At 31.5% G+C, this 23,073-nt stretch overlaps 4 protein-coding genes across 6 annotated transcripts; all 4 read left to right on the top strand.

Annotated features, from left to right (window-relative positions):
- The first annotated feature begins 254 nt into the window (after positions 1-254).
- LOC133304579 (gibberellin-regulated protein 12-like) lies at positions 255-797 on the top strand. Its single transcript, XM_061504632.1, has 3 exons — positions 255-320; positions 490-520; positions 616-797. Exons 1-3 carry the CDS (start codon positions 255-257, stop codon positions 795-797), a joined length of 279 nt encoding a protein of 92 aa, XP_061360616.1.
- Positions 798-6,576: 5,779 nt separating this feature from the next.
- LOC133304575 (gibberellin-regulated protein 12-like) lies at positions 6,577-7,118 on the top strand. The gene is made up of 3 exons (XM_061504629.1): positions 6,577-6,642; positions 6,810-6,840; positions 6,937-7,118. The coding sequence occupies exons 1-3, from the start codon at positions 6,577-6,579 to the stop codon at positions 7,116-7,118; spliced, it is 279 nt and encodes a 92-aa protein (XP_061360613.1).
- Positions 7,119-11,041: 3,923 nt separating this feature from the next.
- LOC133304568 (uncharacterized) lies at positions 11,042-15,802 on the top strand. Of its 3 annotated transcripts, none has more exons than XM_061504620.1 (9): positions 11,042-11,187; positions 11,896-12,262; positions 12,500-12,625; positions 12,727-12,766; positions 12,866-12,948; positions 13,350-13,427; positions 13,529-13,582; positions 13,722-13,850; positions 14,018-15,802. In XM_061504620.1, exons 2-9 carry the CDS (start codon positions 11,966-11,968, stop codon positions 15,605-15,607), a joined length of 2,397 nt encoding a protein of 798 aa, XP_061360604.1. In that variant the 5' UTR covers positions 11,042-11,187; positions 11,896-11,965; the 3' UTR covers positions 15,608-15,802. The 3 variants fall into 3 exon arrangements, with proteins under 3 accessions (XP_061360604.1, XP_061360605.1, XP_061360606.1); XM_061504621.1 differs by having other exon boundaries at positions 12,730-12,766; XM_061504622.1 differs by lacking the exons at positions 11,042-11,187; positions 11,896-12,262 and having other exon boundaries at positions 12,734-12,766.
- Positions 15,803-18,124: 2,322 nt separating this feature from the next.
- On the top strand, positions 18,125-19,038 carry LOC133304569 (non-specific lipid transfer protein GPI-anchored 6-like). Its single transcript, XM_061504623.1, has 3 exons — positions 18,125-18,461; positions 18,707-18,802; positions 18,902-19,038. Exons 1-3 carry the CDS (start codon positions 18,125-18,127, stop codon positions 19,036-19,038), a joined length of 570 nt encoding a protein of 189 aa, XP_061360607.1.
- Positions 19,039-23,073: the final 4,035 nt, after the last annotated feature.

Raw genomic sequence — 23,073 nt, forward strand, 5'->3', positions numbered from 1 at the left:
ACCTACCATCCTTCAACACCGTTAGATTAGAATCTCAATTACATTTTTTATTTCTCTCTTCTATTGAGATTCTGATCTAACGGTATTGAAGGGTGATAGGCAAAGGTAGGTAAAAAAATGATAGGTAGAATATCTATCCTAGAAAAGATAGGCCCCAAATTTAATTGCATTGTGCCATTATTTGAATCTATATAACTCCTTCACCTTACCTGTGTTTATACACACGGTAGAGTGAAAAGACCACCTATAGCGTCATGGCTAAAATTGTGTGTGCATTTCTTCTCCTTCTTGCCATGCCTTTTGTTATCCAAGTTGCCTATGTGAGTGAATCTTTATCTCCCTCTATTCCCTTACAAATACACTCTACACCTATGCATTATGTTACTTACCAAATAAAAATAAAAATGTGTACATATTATTTGTTTTCCCCTTGAATTCATCTTGACTTCTAATTTTTTTTCTCCTCTTCTTTAAATAAAAAATTTACAGGCTGGTGGAGAAGGATCACTTCGTCCCCAAGGTACTAATTCTAGCTAATATTTCTGAAAATCAATATTTTTTTAATTAATTTAATTTAGTTATGATGTTGACAACTCAAATCTTGGCTTCGTTCAGATTGTTCCAATGCCTGCGATGTTCGTTGTTCAGCGACTCAATACAAGAAGGCGTGTCTGACCTATTGTAACTATTGTTGTGCGAAATGTTTGTGTGTGCCATCAGGAACCTATGGTCACAAGGAAGAATGTCCATGCTATAACAACATGAAAACCAAGGAAGGAGGCCCCAAGTGCCCCTAATTGATGGTCTATTGTTCTGATTCTTATGAATAAAATTTATATCATTATAGTGAAGTTAATTTTTATGCTTTAGCTCACAAGTCACTAGCATTCTCCTAGTTGGCTCAAATAAATGTTTCCGTTTTTCTCATTTTAAACGTTTATCTTCTTCTTCTTCTTTTTTATTTTCAAAATCTTCTTTATCAGCAATTAAATATTTTAAAAAAACATACATTACAAATAATTGTCAATTCCTAAGTGTTTCTACAACAATTAGCAGAGTGAGGAATGGGGATTGGGGATATCACAAGAAAGGGAAATTTTATCATGAAGAATCGTCAAAAATAAAAATAAAAATCTCAGCAACCAGAGTTTTATTTCCGAATTTGATACATATGAATTTGATTTGACTGTACAACAAAAAAATTAAAAATTAAAAAAATCCTGAGTAGAAGTAAAATATTAACTCGTACAGAAGGAATCGAACTCACGATGTCAAACATTAAATGTTGTATCAATGAATAATTATTATAAGAGCTTTATTACTCTCCTTTCAATGCAGAGAATAAATTTTCTACAACTGACTCATCCTATAAATTTTATAATTGTGCGTCTTACCAACCAAATATATGAATAAATTATAAAGCTATCTTTTTAAAAATTGAATAAAAAGTTTCTTGCATGGTTATTGGATACATTCGTAGCACAGGACACATTGTATTCATATAATCTCGATAAATTTTGTTACGATTTATTGGATTCCCAAGGAAACTGAATTTTTTAAATTTTAAATTTTCGAATATTATCGTAAACTGAATATAAAAATCATATTTTTGAAAATTGAGATTCTCGGGAAAAAAAAAATTCTCCTCTACCAAACGCCCCCTAAAAGTGTGTCTATGTATAATTTGATCTCCTTCTAAACAACTACATTTTGAGCGGCTTGTCTCTAGATTTTGTTAAACGGAAACCATGCTCTCCCGCTACAGGAGAGCAAAAAATTTTCATGCACAAATTTATTTTTCATATCAATTAATTTTGTTTTGTTTTTTAATATAAAATGCGAGATCCACATTTAATTTGTCTTTATTTTTATTCTCTCGTGCTGTCACGTAAGAAAACATGAACCCTTTGTTAAATTGGAAAAATGCATATTACCATTTTATATAAAGGATATCATATTTTCAAATATGAAAAGACTTTATTCATAAATTCAATTGCCGTATGTCTCGGTGCAAAATTGTGCCTTTCTGCTGCTGAGTCAGTATTTCTTGTTGAACTCCTCACTTCACTTTGACGAGCAAATATCCATTTCTCTTTGTTAAGAATTTCCAATTTTTGCTTCACATACAGTTTCAGTTCTGGGATCCATAACAAAGTTTAATAAACTTGCAGTTTAGCGATCTTATTGGCCTAAAGAAAATTTTCATGATTTAGAATGTAGTTTTACGGGTAATCCTGAAGTAAATCCCATGACTGCATCTTTGCATTGGATACAAAAATCCTTAAATAATTCATAACAACACATAAAATAATTAGTTTTAGAAACTTTTTCATTACTCTTGGTCGTCTTCATAAATATGTTATTTTATTAAAAAAATTAAAAGGCCAACTTGTAGCTTATTAGGCCAGACTTTTTAGAGTGAGTATATGACTTAATTTTTAAATGGTTTTTTCTAAAAGCCTAATTTTCAGGCCAAGGTATAGACCGTTAAAACAAAAGTATAACGGAAACAAACTATTATTTTTAGGGTTTGATGTTTGTTATTTTAAATGACATAAGTTATGTCATTTTAGGAGAGATAGACAAAATAAATAAAAATCATGCAGAGAAAGGGGGTAATTTTTTTTAATTTAAATTTTTAAAAAATAATATTTCGTGTCTCTCTCTTTCTTAAAATGATATAATTTTATGTCATTTAAAATGACAAACATTTTTTTCTTATTTTTATCCCATTTTCTTCAATTGATAAATAATAATACTTCAGTAAAATAATAATAATTCGAAGCTAAATTATTGCTACTTAAAAAAATTGCTAAAGTATCATATTTTACTTGAAAAGATAAAAAAAATAATTATTTAAACACAGTGAAAACAAAAGCAAATATATATTTTTTTTGGTATCTGGGGTTAAAACCCCAACACAGGCTAAAAGAAAGAAATACAAGAGTAAAAGCAAATATGTTAATTGAACTTAAAAGTAATCATTTTTTTTCTAATCTAATATGTTTGTTTTAGAAATAAAAAATTATCATTTTAAAAAAATTAATAAAGTATTGATTGTTTTTAGTATAAGATATTAAATATTTAAAAGTATCAATAATTTTAAAAAGTAAGAAAAATAATATAGATAACTTTTAGGGTCTTTAATAAAAGGGAAAAAAGTTTCCGATGTTACTTTAAATAACTTTATCTAATGTTCATCGAAACGACGTCGTTTTGGGGTTAAAAAATTAGAGTGATAAAGACTATTATAACCCTGAAATAAATTAAAATTACAAAAATACCATGATTTCCGTCCCAAAACAACGTCGTTTTGATGAACATTAGATAAAGTTATCTAAAGTAATATCAGAAAAAACAAACCCTTAATAAAACGTAATCTAATTTAATATAATTATTTTTATTTTTAGTTTATCTGATGAATTTATAATTTTTTATACTTGCTTAAAGAACAAAAAAAATACAATTAATTTTACATAAAAAGTATGTATAATTTTTTTAATTAATTGATAAATCCATATAATATTTGAAACATATTGTAATAAAATTATAATATTTAAATATATATAAAAATAAATAATATCACAATAATAAAAAATACTACAGGACATTTATCATCGAAAATTTTATTTATCAATTATAATAAATTATTTGATTAAAATTTTATATAATTAATTATAACCAATTAATGAATTTATAGAACATTTTTATTAATAGATTTATACAACTTAAGCCACACAACATATTTAAAAATTTATAAAAACTCATAAAAGCTAAATACAAATTAATATATTATTGCATAATTTTTATTAATAATTAATTAAAATTTTGTTTGAAAATTATTAAAATAATAATTAAAAATTATAATAATGTATAGATTCAAATTTTTAATTTTTAATGTTTGAAATAAGTATGTGTGAGAAAGTGAATATTTTGTGTAACGCCCGACAGCTTTAAGAATCAATGACTATCTCCACATATTAACACGAGACGACTTTTCAGTGTGCTTTTTTCTCACTCGCACACTTCCTGAAAAAACTTTTTTGGAGGTCACCTATCTCAGAATTACTGCAAGTCAAACACGCTTAACAATAAAGTTCTTCCGTTTCAAGTTACCGAAAATAGATACATCTAGTTAGTATAGGTAGTATCAATTAATTCTTATAAGTTATCTCTAACTCACAGTCTTTGGAATCTCTCTTTCGGGTGTCGATTCGATTTATTTATGTAATCTCCGCTGGAAGCCTGTTAGGATCCGCTCTGTATCCATGTCCTTTCGCACCGGCGATCACTCTCCGCCCTCGTCAGCGTCCGGGATGTTACATTTTGAATAAAGAGAAAGTAAAAATATTTTTTCTTACTTTTTTAGAAAAATTATAAGTTAATGATATTGTGTCAGAAGACAAAATTTGACTGGCAGTGGCTTGTACACTTTTTTATTCAAATACAATAAAAAATTTAAAAAAATTAGTCTCAGAATTCAATTCTTATGTTGTGACCTTTTGATTTGCGTGCAAAGTTTTTTTTTTTTTTAATAAATGTGAAGTCCACAATTAGTTGAGTCACAACACGAGAATTCAATTCTCATGCAACATGAGAAAATCAAACCCCTTTATTTTTATACATAAACGCATTACTTATTTTATAGTTTAAATGGTCTATTTCCACAAACCATTTATAATCAATTCTCTTAGAGCCTGTTTATTAGTATCATCGTTTTTTCTTTTAAGTTAAAAGTTGTTTTAAGGTAAAGTTAAAAAAAAAAAGCTTAAAAAATAAAATAAAAAATTGTTTGAGGATTATATAAAATTGTTATGATGGTTTTGAAAGAGGGAAGATAAAATAATTTATTATTAAAATGAATTATTAAGATAAATGATAAAATTTCTAAATACAAGTTTAAAATAAAAGTAAAACTTTAAAATAATGAGGAGTCAAAAAAACTGACGTACATCTTAAAAAAAACATCTCTTGGGGGCTTTTACCTTTTACCTTTTTGCTTTATTATAAAAAAAATTCTTTTTATAATAAGAGTTTTTATAAAAACTTGTTTGGTCTACTATATCTTTATAAGAGAAAAAAAAAAGCTAAATTAAAAACCTTCCAAATACACACTAAGCCTCTTTTTACACGTGGCTGTGAATCCAAAAATCACATTTAAGGAGAGTTTGCCGGCGAAATTTTTTTTATCGTGGAATCATGATTTTCAGGATATAATTGGAAAGTGAGTTTTTCAGGAATATTATCAAAAAATTATTTGATAGGCCAAAATATTTTCATTAATGTGGAGTTAATTTTTCTGATGTTATGTTTGGTTGAATTAAAATATTGTTGGGAATATAGACCGAATTTATAAAATTAACCCTGTTGCATACTCAGCACCAAACCCAGTAATGAAACGTCATTTTTTTTATTTCTCTAGTACCCGGCTACCTGCCTCTTCGCACTGATCACGTCTTCAATTTAATGGATAGAAGTTCCTCAATTTTTCATAGATACCATCGTACATGAGCCACAATCCAGAGTATATAGAGATGCCACGGATCTAACATTTTTAAAGGGAGCTCCCATTTTGTCTTCACCTAGTCTATTTCATCTGAGTTATCCACACTGCCCAAGAGGGTAAGAACTTCAGGGGTCCACTCTCAAACTACATATTGCCAAGTCTATGGCTGTAACAAAAGATTTGGGTTGAAACTCTATTGATATAGGAACTAACAAGCACGAACACACAGTCAATATTTAGGGACACGCGGTTAATTCTCTGACATGTTTTTTCGACACGCGGTTAACGCTCGGACACGTTTTTTTTTAAATCTTAATTTTATTTTATTAACTAAATATAAAAGAAATAATTTATAAATTAATTTTTTTCTGTTATGAAATTTGACATGAAAAATTAACAAGTACGAAAAATTATTTATATTATGTTATGGAATTTAAATATTTGATTGGTTATATGACTTATTATGGACTCTTATATGTAAAATATAAATTATATTATATTTTTAAAAAATTATTTAATATCAAATCGTGTCCCAAAATGTAAAAGTATGATATTTTTTAGAATTAACGTATCGGCGTGGCGTGTCCCGTGTCCGTGCATCATAGTTTAGGAAGTGAGAGAGGGGGGGGGGGGGGGGTTAATTTTGTTTGAAAAAGCTTGAAAAATTTTCCCACCCATGAGATACCAAAAATACTATATTTTAAGTGGTGTTTTGATTTAAAAAATACACATGAAACCAAATCCTAAGATTTAAACTTCCTCGGAATAATTTCATTTTAGTACATACCAAACGATGCATTCTTATTTATCCAACCAAGAAATACCAGAAAAACAAAAATATTCCAACTACAAAACGGGCCCTTATCACTCTCTTTCTTTCTCGGGATAATTCAATTAGCACCGATCCGGCAGATTATGAGGAAAATTGAATTCATGACCAGAAAAGATAGGCCCCAAATTTAATTGCATTGTGCCATTATTTGAATCTATATAACTCCTTCACCTTACCTGTGTTCATGACGCAGTAGACTTTATACACAAGGGAGAGTGAAAAGACCACCTATAGCGTCATGGCTAAAATTGTGTGTGCATTTCTTCTCTTTCTTGCCATGCCTTTTGTTATCCAAGTTACCTATGTGAGTGAATCTTTCTCTCCCTCTGTTCCACTACAAATACACTCTACACCTATGCATCATGTTACTTACCAAAAAAAAAAAATGTGTACATATTATTTGTTTTTCCCTTGAATTCATTTTGACTTCTAATTTTTTTTCTCCTATTCTTTTAAATAAAAAAATTACAGGCTGGTGGAGAAGGATCACTTCGTCCCCAAGGTACTAATTCTAGCTAATATTTCTGAAAATCAGTATTTTTTTTAATTAATTAAATTTAGTTATGATGTTGACAACTCAAATCTTGGCTTCATTCAGATTGCCCCAATGCATGCGATTTTCGTTGTTCAGAGACTCATTACAGGAAGGCGTGTCTGTACTATTGTAACTATTGTTGTGCGAGATGTTTGTGTGTGCCATCAGGAACTTATGGTCACAAGGAAGAATGTCCATGCTATAACAACATGAAAACCAAGAAAGGAGGCCCCAAGTGCCCCTAATTGATGGTCTATTGCTCTGCTTCTTATGAATAAAGTTTATATCATTATAGTGAAGTTAATTTCTATGCTTCAGTTCACAAGACATTAGCATTCTCCTAGTTGGCTCAAATAAATGTTTCCGCTTGTCTCATTTTAAACGTTTATCTTCTTCTTCTTTTTTATTTTCAAAATATTCTTTATCAGCAATACCCCACAAATTTATTCATCAGAAGACATGAATGTCCGATAAAATATATCAATTAAATATTAAAAAAAATTCATACATTACAAATAATTGCCAATTCCTAAGTGTTTCTACAACAATTAGCAGAGTGAGGAATGGGGATATCACAAGAAAAGGATATTTTATCATAAAGAATCATAAAAAAAAAACTCAGCAACCACAGTTTTATTTCCAAATTTGATACATATGAATTTGATGTGAGTGTACAAAAAAAATATTAAAAAATTTAAAAAAATCCTGAGTAGAAGTAAAAATATTAAGTGTCTCTTTGGATCCTCTCTTTTTTAAGCTAAAAGCTACTTATAAGTTAAAGCTAAAAAAAAAGAGCTTAAAAAATGAAGCTAAAAGCTGTTTGGTAATCACATAAAAGTTTTAGCTTAAAAGTTAATTAAAAGCACATATTTCAAGAAATTTATCTTTCTCTATCTTTATAACTCTTTATTTAAAAAAAAAGCACACAATTTAAGGAAAACATATAAGAGCTTAAAAAAAGCTCCTCCTAGGAACTTTTAATTTTCAACTTTTTTCTTCATTATAAAAAAAGAGCTTTTTTCAAAACATGTTTGGCCTAGCTTATGCTTATAAGTAGTTTCTAACTTAAAAAAGAGAGGATCCAAACATGCACTAACTCGTACAGAAGGAATCGAACATTAAAAATATTAACTCATGATGTCAAACATTAAATGCTGTATTAATGAATAATTATTATAAGCTCTTTATTACTCTAGTTTCATCACAGAGAATAAATTTTCTGTAGCTGACTTATTTTATAAGTGGAGTCCACAAAATAGTAAAGAGATGAAATAATTTAAGGCGGGGCTCATCAAATACTGTGTCTGCCGGAATGACCAACTTTCTGCAGTGAAAGAAGAAAATAATTTTCCTTATTATAATGTAAAATATACTTTTAATTGTTATTGGAGGCTTTGCCAGTAAATAAATTATTTTTTAGAGGTTTAAAATTAGAGATAAGTTATTCTATCTATTTTTTTTTTGCCTATTTTTATTTATCGCTTTTTAACACTATTAAATCAGAATCTCAATATGAAAGAAAAATAATAAAAGTAATTGAGATTCTGATATAATAATATTAAAGAGTGGTAAGCAAAAAAAATAAGTAAATAGAATAACATATACCTTAAAATTATATGGATACTTTGAAAGTAGTTTTTCATTTAAGTACTAACAAACTATGATGCACGGACACAGACATGGGACACGACACGACACGCCGACACGTTAATTCTAAAAAATATCATATTTGGACACGTTGGGACACGTTTTGATATTAAATAAATTTTTTAATATATATAATATAATTTATATTTAATACATATAAGAGTCTATAATAAGTCATATAACCAATCAAATATTTAAATTTCATAACATAAATATAAATATAAATAATTTTTCGTACTTTGTTAATTTTTCATGTCAAATTTCATAACAGAAAAAAATTAATTTATAAATTATTTCTTTTATATTTAGTTAACAAAATAAAATTAAGATTTTTTTTTTAAAAAAAAAAACGTGTCCTAGCATTGACCGCGTGTCGAAAAAACATGTCGGAACGTGTCAGAGAGTTGACCGCGTGTCCTCAAATATTGACCGCGTGTCCGTGTGAGACACGTGTCCGACACACAAATTTTCCTTAGATGAGCGTGTCGTGCTTTATTGCTAACAAACTTGTAATTCTAAAATTTTTATAATAAATAAATCAATACTCGTACAATGGTAAATTTATATAAAGTTATTTTTCTTCAAATAAAACATTCCAGTCTAAATTTTGTTCAAACCGGCCTACATAGGCATAGTAGGCAGGGTTGGGCATCTAAAGATCCAATAGAGGCCCTGCTCCGTAATGTCCACAGGTGAGTATATGGTTTTATCACATGGAATCCCCTTCTAGTTGCACGATTCGAAACAGTGATCAAAACGTCACTCTTTATTAAGTTTTTTATCTAAATGCTATGTGAATAGTGTTATTTTTCAATATGTCATGTGGACAAGTTTGCTGGACACTATAACGAACTCAATTTGCTAACGTGTCACATTTTTAGTGGACACCAAGTTCGCTACACGGAATAGCGAACTTAGTTTCAATGCATATTCCAACTAAGTTCGTTATCCAATGTAGCCAACTTGGTAATTTTTTTTTAACTTGGTACTTGTTATCCATTAGAAATGTGACACGTCAGCAAACTGAGTTCTCTACAGTGCCAGCAAACGAATAAATTTTTGGTGCTACTGTTGCACCAAGATTCAGTGCATCCCACTAATAGAAGCATTACACATCATAGGAGAGAGAAAAAATTTGGCAGAGAAAAGAAAACTTTAACTAACATGTAATATTTCTATTGGTGGGATGTACTGAATCTTTGGTGCAACAGTAGTACCAAAGATTTATTCCCAGCAAACTTGTCCACGTGGCATATTGAGAAATAACACTGTTCGCGTGATATTTGGATAAAAAACTTGATGAAAAATGACATTTTGATCGGTGTTTGCACAATTCAATATTGTACACCACGATAATGCCTCACCTCCAATAGTGAATGCATGGGCTAACAATTTTGGCTCATCTTTTCTTTCTCATCATCAATTAGGGAACCCCTTCTTCTTCAGCAAATGAGGCTTTTGATATCTAATATTCTTGTGAGCTGTTACTATACTGGACTTTAAAGTCACTATATCCTATACACATCGCCCACTCGTAGCCATCTTTGCAACCTTGAGCTTTGATTTGTATCAGTATCTCTTTGAGCACCCGCATATAAATATACTTCATCCTTTGAATGATACAAATCTAGCTCTTGATCCCTAACAGTTCAATTTTTTTTTTGAAAAAAATGACAAGCTATAAGCTATTCTTGAAACTTGTATGGTGTAATTTTTTTAAAAAAAATATTCAAAATAATAATAATAATATCATTTTACCAAAAGCCTTCTAATTTCAATAATTAGGAGTTTGATAGTTTAGGGTGTGGATAACAAGGATTATGCTCTCTTACATGTATTTAATTATGATAACATATTTTATATTATTTGTATTTAATAAATATTGTGTCGAATAATAAAAAATATTTTTTATTTCTATCAAGTTATGTTTTTGGGCCACCGGTTAATTTTCTGGAAAAAAAAGAATCAATTTTATCAAAGATGATTTATAATCATTTATATTACCCATAATTAACATAATATTTTTGGGAACGTTATACACCTTAATCACATGGCATTTTTAATGTTGAAATCAAATACAGTCAATAGAACTGATTTTTTGTCAAGTATTTTTAAAATTACGTATAGGATACTTATCTGAATTTTAAAATAATGATATAGTCATATAATTATTTTTTCGGTTCATATTGAATGATTATAAATTAAGAACCTCAAACGTGAATGTAAAATGATATTAAAATTGAGGAGAGATATACTTACAACTTAATATTTTTATAATTTCTTACCATCAAATATTAATAAATTATAATTATAATTAATAATTATTAATAAATATGACCTAATAAATTATAATTATAAAATTGGTAAAAAAAAAAAATTAAAATTTGATAATAAGAAATCGTAAATCTTTTAGATTGTATCTAATCACTAAAATAATAAAAGGATATTTTGTGTTTTAATAGTACTAGTAATAGTAGAAAACTAGAAGTGCTGCAGTAGCACAACAGGTAGAACTGGTAGAAGAAAGAAAGGGTTTAGTTTTTGGAAATTGCAATACCTTCTTTCCCATTTCTTTCAAATAAAGCGTTGCGAACTTGCATATGGCCTATACAATTCCATACAATTCTGATTTCAGATTCATCTGTGCCTGCTTAATCAGATAGACAGGTTCGCTTTTCGTTCTTCAATTCCTTTTGTTTAGGTCACTCTCATCCTTTTCATTTTATTTTATTTTTTTAATTTGGGGTTTATGCCTGTTCTGCTATTTACTCTTTCCAATTTATGCTGCTTGCAATTTACATTCGTATGGGGTGTTTTATTATTATTATTATTATTATTATTATAATTATAATTTTACTGATTCCAACAGCAACATACGCATCTTCATTCTTCATTTCATGTAATTGCTGAAGACAAACAGCAAATTACACTGTTTCCCGTTCTGCATAAATGCTAAATTTATTTGGATGTTTAATTTCATTTAGTAATAATGTGGAGGAATCTAGGTTCAGGTCAAACATCCGCATGAACTAATTCGCTGGTAGGGTATCGCAGAAAGTTTAACTGAAATATATAGTTGAAAGCCTTGGAATTACAAGGAAGCAAGCTGTGAGAATTTCAATGAGATGGTTTCAGATAACAGTCTTCAATGCTAAGTTCTAATCAAGATCTGAAACATTTGCGTATAATAAAGGAATGTAAACACTTTCTAATTCTTAACTAACTGCTCTCAACACAATCTAGGCATTAAGCTTCAAATATCTCCTTATGACATTCTACATTGGGGAATATATACTCTTCTGTGATGCAAGTTATATAATGAAAGCATTTTAGTATATATTAACTGATGATGACAAAATAATATGTTATTTGCAGATTTAATCCACTCTAGCCACTAAAGTTTTATCATGATTGTCTCATATGGGCAAAGGGACCGCATAAGAGAATGACGGCAGAGTTTGATTCAAAGTCTGCTGCTGAACCTCACAAGATGTCTGGAGCTTCATCTGCAGCACCTACTAGTGGTCAAAAGCTCTCTATATTTGCTGCCAAATCTGGATTTGTCATCCCTAAAAACAAATTATCAGGGTCTTTGGTCCCCATTTTCCGAGGAGCCAAAAAACATGGGGTCACAGGAGCCATCAATGAAGAAAGTTCAAAACAAAATGAAAGGGGATCAAAATGGGGACCTGATCTGACACAGGATGCGGCTGTCCGGAGGGGAAAGGCTTTAGCTTTGCAGGTGTTTTCAGGAATCCTTTCAAACAATACTCCGTTATCATTTCTACTGTTATATACTTTTTGTTTTCTTATTATTCTATCATCATTTCCTTGAAAATATTCAATTAGAAGCTATTGCAATTCCCTTATAAGTTTGATGCTATTGTGTGTGCATCTGTGTGACTAATTTGCATAGGTTCTTGTTTCCAAGGTGTCAATAAGTGATACTGTTGTTTATGTTGTTGCACACATTTCATAGATTCGAGTTGATCAAATCACAAAGCAGTTGGAATCAGAAGTATTGGAGGTTGAAAGCACTCAGAACTTGCCATTAGTGGCTGAGCATCCAGATCAAAGCATGTCTGACCCTCAAAGTAACAGCAAGGTTAATAGCAATCTTTCTTTTACTATTTATTACTTGTTAGCTTTTTGAACGCTGTGTATTTATTCTTAAGTAAACTACTGATGTTAATTCATGGATCTAAGAAGTCAGAAATGCTGGAACTTGAAAAGCGGGAAGCGATAGGTTCGTTTTCCTTGAAGTATATCTTTTTTTTTAATTCCTTCCCTTTATTCTTATAGGTTTCTTATTCCATAATAATCTTTTGATCTTAATCATATCCAGGTGAAATACTAAAATTAGATCCCAGTTACAAGCCTCCACCTGGTTTTAAACCGTTGTTAAAAGAGGCCAATGTTCTTTTGCCTGTAAGTATTGATTATAAATTTCTGCTAGAGCTAATTCTTTACCATTTAAATTCTGTTGTTAACCTGTTATATTTATGAAGAATAAATATACATTTCCTGGATTTAGAGTTCGGCATCATTTTTTGTGCATCTAGCATGTTTTGTACAATTTCCTTCCTGTTATTGATGAATAGTGATATATTTAGTATTTTTGTGCCTTGTCAATGCCATATTATCATTTCTGATTGCTTGGCAGAGTAAAAATGCAAAAGGAGCTAACCTAACTTCAGCATTCCTTAGTTGTAATTTAATTTGAAGAATGATCTGTTATAGCTTTTCAAAAAATGAAATATCTTCAATTTATCCAAACCTTAAGTTCTGGAATACAATGAAAACTCTTACATGCAATGCAATCATTACAGGTCCAAGAATATCCTGGATACAATTTTATTGGTCTAATATATGGGCTTGAAGGTGATAACCAAAAGCGACTAGAAAAGGTAAGAGTGTTGTGTTGGCATCTAATCTTCGTCTGGTGATCTGCAGTCAGCAAGCTTTATATGCTGATAGAAATCACTAAAGTTAGTTCTCTGTTCATCAGGAAACTGGTGCCAAGATAAAAATTCATGGAACCAAAGCAGACACTGGAGAAAAAGTAAGTTCCTTGATAATATTATGTGACTTTTATTTTGCATGAATCACTTCGAAATACTTTAACTTGATTTTGTCAGGAAAACACCATAATTGTTTGAATTTGCTTTCTATTTTCTGTTCGTTTAACTTTTCTTCTTCAGGGTGAAATTAAACCAGGAACTGATATCCAGTGCAGTTACAAAGAGATGCATGTTAACATATCAGCTGATAGTTTTGATAAAGTGGATGCAGCAGTGTCTATCATTGAACTACTAATGACCTCTGTAATTGTGAGTTTTGTCATTTATGCAATGTAACAAGCTTTATGATTTACGGCTAGCTCAGTTATGTTGTATCACCTGTTTTTATTTATTTATTTACTGATTTTATAATGATGTTATTGTTGTTCCTTCTGTTATTTTGATTGTTCGTGTAACTATTGCTGTCTGCTATCCAGGGGAATTTAGCTTCTGGTTCCACACCCTCTGAATCAGTTTCTAGAGATTGCACTAATGTTCTGAGTCAAAGTCAAGATGGACCCCCTTCTCATGCAATGTCTCTATCTCTGGAAAACCAGACTGTGTTGCAACCAGTAGCTGTTACACAAATACATGGAAATCACTTTCAATACTCTGGTCCATGGTTTTCAGGGGTTCCATCTCATACCCCAGTATTTGCTTCTTCTGGCAGTATGGCCCCTCCAAATCCACCAGGTCTTGCTAGAACTCCTCATTTTCCATCACAAATAATGAATCCTTCAAACATGACTTCAACTTTTGGTGCTCAACATGTACCTGTTACTGGATTCCACCCGGCTTTTCCAAATCACCATGTTCCTATGCAAGCACCACCACCAAGACAGATTTTACAGCATTCGCGTATGACTCAGGCAAGTCATTTCGGTCACATTGGGCCACCAAGAAATCCTTCTATAATATCTGTACAGAATTTGGCAGCTCCAAAAAATGCTTCACTTCCATTTCCTGTGTCTTCGATGTCTCAACCTATATCTGGTATGTCACCAGCACAAATACCGAACCAGCCATTGACACCTCTTGGGGTCTCTTTGGAACAGAGTGGAGCACCTGTCACTGTTTCTGTAGGTCTCAGCAATAAGGGGCTGATGGCTCCACCGGCAGCTCGACCTCGCAGACCTGTTTCTCTACACCCACAACCGGACGTTGCATTTAAGCCACCACAGCCAAATATGTCAATGATGCCACGATCTGCCACTTTTCCTCCACATCAAGCAGGAATTTCCGCTGGACTGCCATCTTCTTTGGGACCAATGTCTTTACCAATACCTGCACCTACTCATTCATCTGCAAACCATTTATCGGGACCTCCTTCATTTCCTTCGCCTGGAATATCCCCTTCATTTCCATTACCTCAGCAATCAGGAATACCTAATTCTGCTTCTGGTGCTACTCCTTATCACGCCAACGTAAAACCACCAGTCTTGATGACTTCAAATTCTGGAAATTTTACTTTTCAATCACAGCAGCCCAATAATCAAGTGGTTTCTAGACCAAACAATCAAGCTACTATTCAAGGTGGTCAACAAGAGCCACCTTCTGGTCCACGGCCACAACCACCATTTGGGTTTGCTGTGCCTGATCAGGCTCTTCAAACCTTTCCGAGGACACAAGTTCCCAACCAGGTGGATCTAACCCAAGCTCATGTATCTGCTGTTCCCTTTGTGGGAAGATTAGGTTCCGTCTCAGTTCCACCCAGACACACTGCATTTCCATATGCTGGTCAACCTGCTCCTAGGTCTCAAGTACCACAAATGGGTATGAAGAACTTCATTTCTGCCCCTCAACTGCCAAACTTGCCCGGTCCTGGGATCCAAAGAGGCATGCACATTCGACAAAGCTATCCTGCTCAGAGGGCATGGTCAGATATCTCAATGCCTCTGAATCAGAAGTTTGGCAACAATCACTCCATGGCTTCTGTTAAGCCAGCATATCCTGCGGACCAAATCTATGATCCCTTTTCACCCACTTCTGTTGCACCTCCACAACAGAAAGGTAATCCTGGAAAATGAGGGAGTTGGATATGGCTACAGATCGTAATACTGACGAAGTAAAAAGTTACGACTGCAGTTTGTGGAGACATACTAATTTCATAGATTAAAATCATGTAATTTCTAACCAGAAAGTTTGGTTGGCTCCCTGTGATGACTGATTGTATTACTTTTTTATTTAATGTTTCTTTTCTGAATGCCCATTACGGATGCTTGATCAGGAATTGAGTTTTATGAACTTTGCTGGAATATAATTATTTCTCCATTTTACGGAAACCACATATTCATTTGAATTTTTCACACCAATTATGCTGCATTTGATTGGTACTGTTTCGGTATCTGCTGTGTTATACATCTTTTGTTAACAATATCTAACTTTTCTTTATATCAAAATAGTAATAAGGATGATGATAATAATAACAACAACTTATTTGATTTGGACCCTTGCTTAGGATCCTGGCGTCTAAACATGTAGTTTAAAAATTCTTGTATGCATACCATTCATGTTGATTGATAATTTGGAGGCTGGTTGGTTGTTGCCTTTGGAAGAAGTGCAATTTTGTTAAAAGGTGCACTTATGACAACTTTCATTATTCTCTCCTTACAATTACTTTTGGCATCTACGCCTTCACAGTAAATTTTGTTCACTTCGAACGTCATTACTTCATTTTTATTTTTTTTATGAAGCTTTTATTTTTTAAGCTTTTCCAGAATAAATAAATTAAAGCTATTTCGAGAGAGTAGTAAACTAAACATTTTGATCTGCCCCGGAGACAAGTCAATGCACCGCAGTACATTCGAAATTTCCTTACAGAGGAGGCAACAAAACACAATGTTAATTATTATTTAATTCAAGTTGAGTAAGTTTGAATTATTTTCGAGTCTTTATGTTTTGTTCGTATAAAGTGTTGGAAGCATCTGGGTACAAATGAGATATAAGTAGCTTGATAACAATAGCAAATCCCTAAGGTCGTGGATAATATGAATAGAACTATAAGGGGGTGTTTGGTTCAAGTTTTTAGAGAGGATTACCGGTAATCCTTCTTTGGTAAATGTAATTACCACGTTTGGTAGAAGGAATAAATTACGATTCCCGGATATCCAAGGATTACCGGTAATTTGATTTATAAAGAAAAGTCACTATTCAGATTACCAAAAATAATATGGTAATTCGGAATACCAATCAGAATACCAAGTAAAGGGAAAGCACAACAATAAATTTTGAGACAAAAATACTCCAATACACATAAAAATCTAGACCCAATCTATCAATTACAAAAGTAAAAATAGTTTGGGGTTATTTTTGTAAAATAACCTCATATTCCAAGTCATATTTCGTTCTAAACAAAATATGGAATCAGTAATTTTTATCCAATATTCCCGGTAATATTTTGGCGAACCAAACACATCTTTCGTAAGATTCCAAATAAACTCAATTTCTACTAAATTCCCATTAATCATGATTCCCGGTCACCAAAAAATTTCTCTTGTACCAAACACACCCTAAATGATGTACTCCTTCAAGTTTTTCTTGTTTGCTATTTTCTAGTCAAAGAAGAAAATCAACCCTAAAGTCCCAACTTCCAAATTAAAATAGTAATGTTTTCATATGCACCATCAGAGACAGTTTTTCTGTGGGTCCAACTTAACGATAATCAAATGATGCCGGTAATCACGGACAGATCCAAAATAATCACGGGTTAGCCAAAATAAAATACTATCAATTTGTCACGGGTTCATGTTGTATGTGTTCTAATAAAAATAAAAAGCATATTTATTCCTTGTTATCCAACTGTTATATATCAGAAATTCATAACCCAAACTTATATAGAAGAAGTTCTTAATTATCTTGAAAATCGACAATCACACAAATTGGAAAAGAGAAAGAGAGAGAATAGACACAGAGATTTATCCTGGTTCACTCAATTTAAGCTATGTCCAGCTTGTCTGTATTATATTCATCTCAACACTACTCATTACAAGTCACTTGATTTACAAACAAAATATAAATAGGATTAGAAAACCCTAACAATAGTTATTCATGGGCCTAAGCCCAAATAGCTAAGAAAATTACAATAAATCAGAGGTCCACAAAGTAACATGGAAGTATAAGTCATACCCAACAAATTATATTTTCCTTTCTGCTGACCCGGACAACTAAAGTCATCATCAAGATGCGAAGTGTAAGTCATACCCAACAAATGAGCAGTGGAGAAATTATAATTTTTTTAATATCTATTTTTAAGGGTATATCAAAAGTGAGAGTAGAGTTTAAAATAGGGAATAGCCGTCTAGAGACAAAAATTCGTTCACATGTGATAGCTAGGGAAAGACCCCACCACACTATGACTTGTAAGAAAACAGAGTAAAGTCACAACTCACAAGCAAAGCAAAGCATAGCATAAAAGAGAGAGAGAGAGAGAGAGAGAGAAAGAGTGGCATTCCTACTAATACTAATACTAATACTACTGTTTGTTCAATCAGACACCATTCTGAAGTGTTTTTTTCTCTCCTCCTTTCTCCTTTCTCCTTTCTCCAATGGTTTCGAAAAGGGTGAATGATCTAGCGTTCTCCTCTACCATAGTGCTACTATTGGTTGGTTTTGCAAGCTCAGATTTAGCCACAGACAGAGAAGAATGTGCTGACAAACTAGTTGGGTTAGCTAGCTGTCTTCCTTACGTTGGTGGTGAATCCAATAACCCAACCATAGACTGTTGCAGTGGCCTTAAAGTGGTGCTTGATAATAGCAAGAAATGCATCTGCATCCTCATCAAAGATCGTGATGACCCCAACCTTGGCTTCAAGATCAATGCCACTCTCGCTGTCCAATTACCATCCGCTTGCCATTCACCTGTTAATATAACTAAGTGTGTTGGTAAGTACTAATTACTATCTATCTATCCAGTAAATTGTGCAATGAATGTAGGTACATCCTCACCAAAAAAGGGAAAATATAGAGATATGAAAGGAAATAACTACAAAGAATGTTACTTTTTTCATATTTGATAAAGTATGTGCCGATCACTCGGTACATTTGTAATACTGAAAATATTTTCCTATCTATTAGTTTTGTTTGCTTTATCAATTCAATGAGCTGTTTATTGTGTTTTGTTGTTTCAGATCTTTTGCATTTGGCACCTAACTCTCCTGAAGCAAAGGTGTTTGAGGGATTTGAAAAATCCACCAAAACAAACAGTTCCACCCCAGTTTCTAGTGGTACTTATTATTATTATTGTTGTTGTTGTGTTTCTTATGGATCCTCTGTTGTTGTTTTTGAAAGTTGAAACTAAAAAAGTGGAGCTAATAATGCTACAGGTGGTCCTGGGAAGGGATCAAGCACAAGTGCTCAGGAAAAGAGCGATGGTGGATTAGGAAAGAGGTGGCTGGTTGCACAAGTGATTTGTGGTATTTTATCATTTCTTTTCATTTCCCATTTCTTCTTCCTGGTTTGAAATCTAAAAGTTTTAACTTTTAACCATATATATAATGGTTGGTGTGTCTATCTGATTCTCATTACTCATTAGTCATATCTATTTCTCAGTTTTGTATGTTTCCCAATTCCTATATTTTGTGCAAAACTAAAATGAAATTTTTCTATTATTAGTAATTAGTAGTTAACAATTCTTGTTGTTACGTGTCGAGCTACTTTCTTGTGTTTTTCTTTGTAGCTCCGTAATCTGTATAATTATCCATTTAAGGGAACCGCTATTATTATACTCTATGGTTGGTATCACTCTGCACAAAATTGGAGTTCCTCTTTACATCTGGTAAGTTGATGTTTAGAGAGTTACAAAAACATTAAGGAAACACCAATTGATGATAGATTACATTACAAATTCACATTTGCATCGATTTCAATCGTTAATTTAAAACAAAAATGAATTAATTCCCGAACAAACAAAATGTAAGGCCTGTATTGAAATGGCTTCACTTCTCTATGAAATTCGTTAAAGACTAAAAGCCTGCATTTGCGGGACAAACTATTTTTCTTATCTTGGGATTTGTATGAATGATAAACAGAATGAACAAGGGTCTATTTCTAGGAGACTAGGAGACTAGATACCTTATATGGGATTACGCAAGATAGTGTAAAAAATATTACACCATTGATTTTTTATCACCAGACAGTGTGATTTGTTTTGACCTCCTTCTTTTTTTCTTAATTTGGGTTCAATGACTTATTGCCACTAAGTATATCGATCATTGCATATATATATTTTTTAAATTTCGGAAAAATTTAAAATATACATTAAATAGTAAAATTATTCAAGAAAAAATATTTAAAATTATAAGAGAAACATAGATAATTAATTTAATAAAATTTAAAATTAAATAAAAAATAAAAAATTATGCATAATTAATTAAAAAGTTTAATTTTTTAAAACTTAAAATAGCATGTTATTTCCTTTTTTTTATTCTTGAATGTTCCTCTCTTGGTCAATATTTGTGCCTTTTGCCTCTTCCAGCAGTCCACCGTCACAAATGCTTTAACTAGTGTTTGGTTGAAGGTTTATTTTGGGATTGATGGGAAAGTGTAAGTGGATATTAAAAAATATCACGTTTAGTTCAGGTTTTTTCAAAAAATACTAGGCAAATAGGATAGATGGGGAAAAGACTTTTGTGTTGATTTTTGAATAAAATTCACTGTTACAGAATACCACTTAAGATGTGGTATTTTGAGATAACTGGAAAGTGAAAAAACAGGTGCGAAGTTTCTCCCGAACATAGATTTTGCAAATTTAAATAAATTTTTCTGGTAATATTTCGGTCAACCAAACAACTTTTTTTATATTTCCCTACCAAACTCACTTTCAAACCATTTCCCTAGTAATTACATTTATCTAGTATTCAAAAAATTTCTCTTCAACCAAATGGCCCCTAGGAGACGTTTGGATCACGGTTTTGTAATATTTTCCCATCCATCTGACATTGGGAAACGAATACGTCCATGTTTGGTTCAAGAGAATTGAAATATTTGCCTTGCTTTCTTATTTGCATAGCTAATCAGAAAAGTGTGTAAAAATCAAAGCCACTGCACTGTTGAGAAAGACAATAACAAGGTGGTATTTTGTATTTGACTGGGTAAATGGAAAATAGGGCAACCACATCAGACGAAAATATCCTCAATTTATGATTAACTGACCCTATGTAACTGCAAAAATAAGGATACCAATCATACATGTTACAAGTAAGGGTATTTTAATATTTTTAATCAATTTTTCCATTAATATTTTAACTTCAACCAAACATACACTCAGAAAATTTAACTCAATTTTTCCAGTAATATTTAAGCATACCAAACAACTTTTTCAAATTTTTCTACTAAAATCACTTTCCAACAATTTCTCGTAAAAAAAATTTTCTCCCGAACCAAACACCCGATAGAGATTTATCCGGGGTGGTTTTCTATTACTGTTGGTTACCAAGATTGAGACATTGATTCATGCGATGAAAAGTTTTTTTTTTTTTTCAAAAAAATGATTAAATGTTTCGCTTATTATGTAATTGTCATTAATGAATTCACTGATTGTGGATTTTATGAAATTTTGAAACAAAAGTTACACAATATCTTAGGGGCAGGTTATATTTATAAACTTTTTTTTTACAAATTCTTATAAACTACACTATCCTCTCCGAAGAACATTAAGTTTCACTATGTTCTCCTGGGAGAAGATAGTATAATTTGTAAAAATTTGTCAAAATTTTTGTAAACGGATCCTTCTTCATATCTCTATGATATTTTCTTTTAGTTTGGATTACAAAATATGGAAACTTTTTTTTTTTTTGGTAAATAGCTCATGCTATGTTTAAAGTGGACTGAAAGTTCTACCAATAACCAATTGTGTCACTCAGTTTTATTATTATTATTATTATTGGTAAATACTCAGTTTTATTATTTTATTTTAGTAGATTTATTGTTCTTAGAACTGATACTTTGAGATAATTTTAAAAACAGTTAACAAAAAACAATCAACCAAAAACGTTTATTATTTTTTTTTTTGTAGAAACTAAAAACAAAAACCAAACTAGCCCTGTCAATCTTTGCTTTTACTATTGTTACTTTTTTGCAGTCTGGATTCACCATTTTCAATTTCACTATATTAATAGCTCCAAAAGTAAATTGTGAGTTAGTAAGCTATGGAAGAGTGGAATTTGGAAATGATGCGCAATAGGAAGTGGGGTTCAAAGGAATAAAGTATTTTTATTTGTCACTAAACCGTGTTGATAAATTATTATACTCTTAAATTCTTTAACACATTTTATTGACTAACAAGTAATAATAGAGGCAATACAAAAAATATAGGGAGGCAATATAACAAAAAGAAATGAACAGTAATATATGATATAAAAAAAAATCTTTAAGGTTATGATTTTTTTTGAAATAATTTTTGGCTAGGATGCTAGATTTTTTACGTTCCATATCAAATGTAGATTGATCTGCCAAAATGGTGGAAAAAAAGATGAAGATGAAATAGACATTAATGGCAAAAGAATATAAAGAAAGAAGAGCTTTTTTTGGCTGTTTCACTGTGGACGCTTCTACCGAAATGCATTATGTTTTTATGTTGTATGAATGTGGACCGAAGGTCAATTTCAGACTACTAATTCAGACTTGTCAAAGATTCCTACTTTAAATAATTGCAAATTGACCATAATTAAATTTAGAAAAGGAACAATGGATCACCTCTCTTTACACTATTAGTTTGTGAAGGCTACCAACCAACCACCATAGGCACCATTCACATGTGGCCATTGAAATATTTTACTATGAAGCCTTGTAATCAACAATATCTCCGGCAAGTTGACACATTTTAAATAGGCGTCACTTACAAACTTAAAATTTTATTTTGTTTCTTTGCTTTTTCCTTGTTCTGCACACACTTAACACATGCTGAGATTGTGTATAAATAAAGATCTTTGTGGAATGAAGAAGCCACAATAGAGCAAAATCTCGTTCTCAGCAGCTTACCCTTTCACTTAATCTCTCACACAATGGACCATCAAAATGACATTTCTAGCAATGTCACCAGCAGCACGCATAGGAAGAAACAAATGATGAACAGACGAGTGATTTTGGAGAATGAAGAAGACATCAACAAAATGGCCGAGGCATTCATCAACAACTTCCGTAAACAGTTGAAGATTGAGAGACAAGAATCAATCCAACGTTTCCAGGATATGATAAACCGAAGTGCTTGAATGATTTCATCAAAATAAAAATACTCAAGTTTGATCATCAAGTACAAAATGACTGGACAGTGTATTTATTTCTTGTTATTAAGCATAATTATGATGCATAAAAGTTTGATTTTTATAGAAACTTTTTCAGTAATTCAAAGTTCACCCCTTTTATATTCTTCAAAAACAGTTAACAGATTAAGCACAAGAACAACTATAGTATGTTGCTTTTCTAAAAAACAATGTACAGCCGCAGAGCATGTCTAACAAACCTTATATATATGGTTACAAAGGGAAAAGGCACAGCG

Source organism: Gastrolobium bilobum, unplaced genomic scaffold (genome assembly GCF_033153095.1).
Source record: "Gastrolobium bilobum isolate Gb01-03AN ecotype WA unplaced genomic scaffold, APGP_CSIRO_Gbil_v1 utg5129, whole genome shotgun sequence".
Lineage (NCBI taxonomy): Eukaryota > Viridiplantae > Streptophyta > Magnoliopsida > Fabales > Fabaceae > Gastrolobium > Gastrolobium bilobum.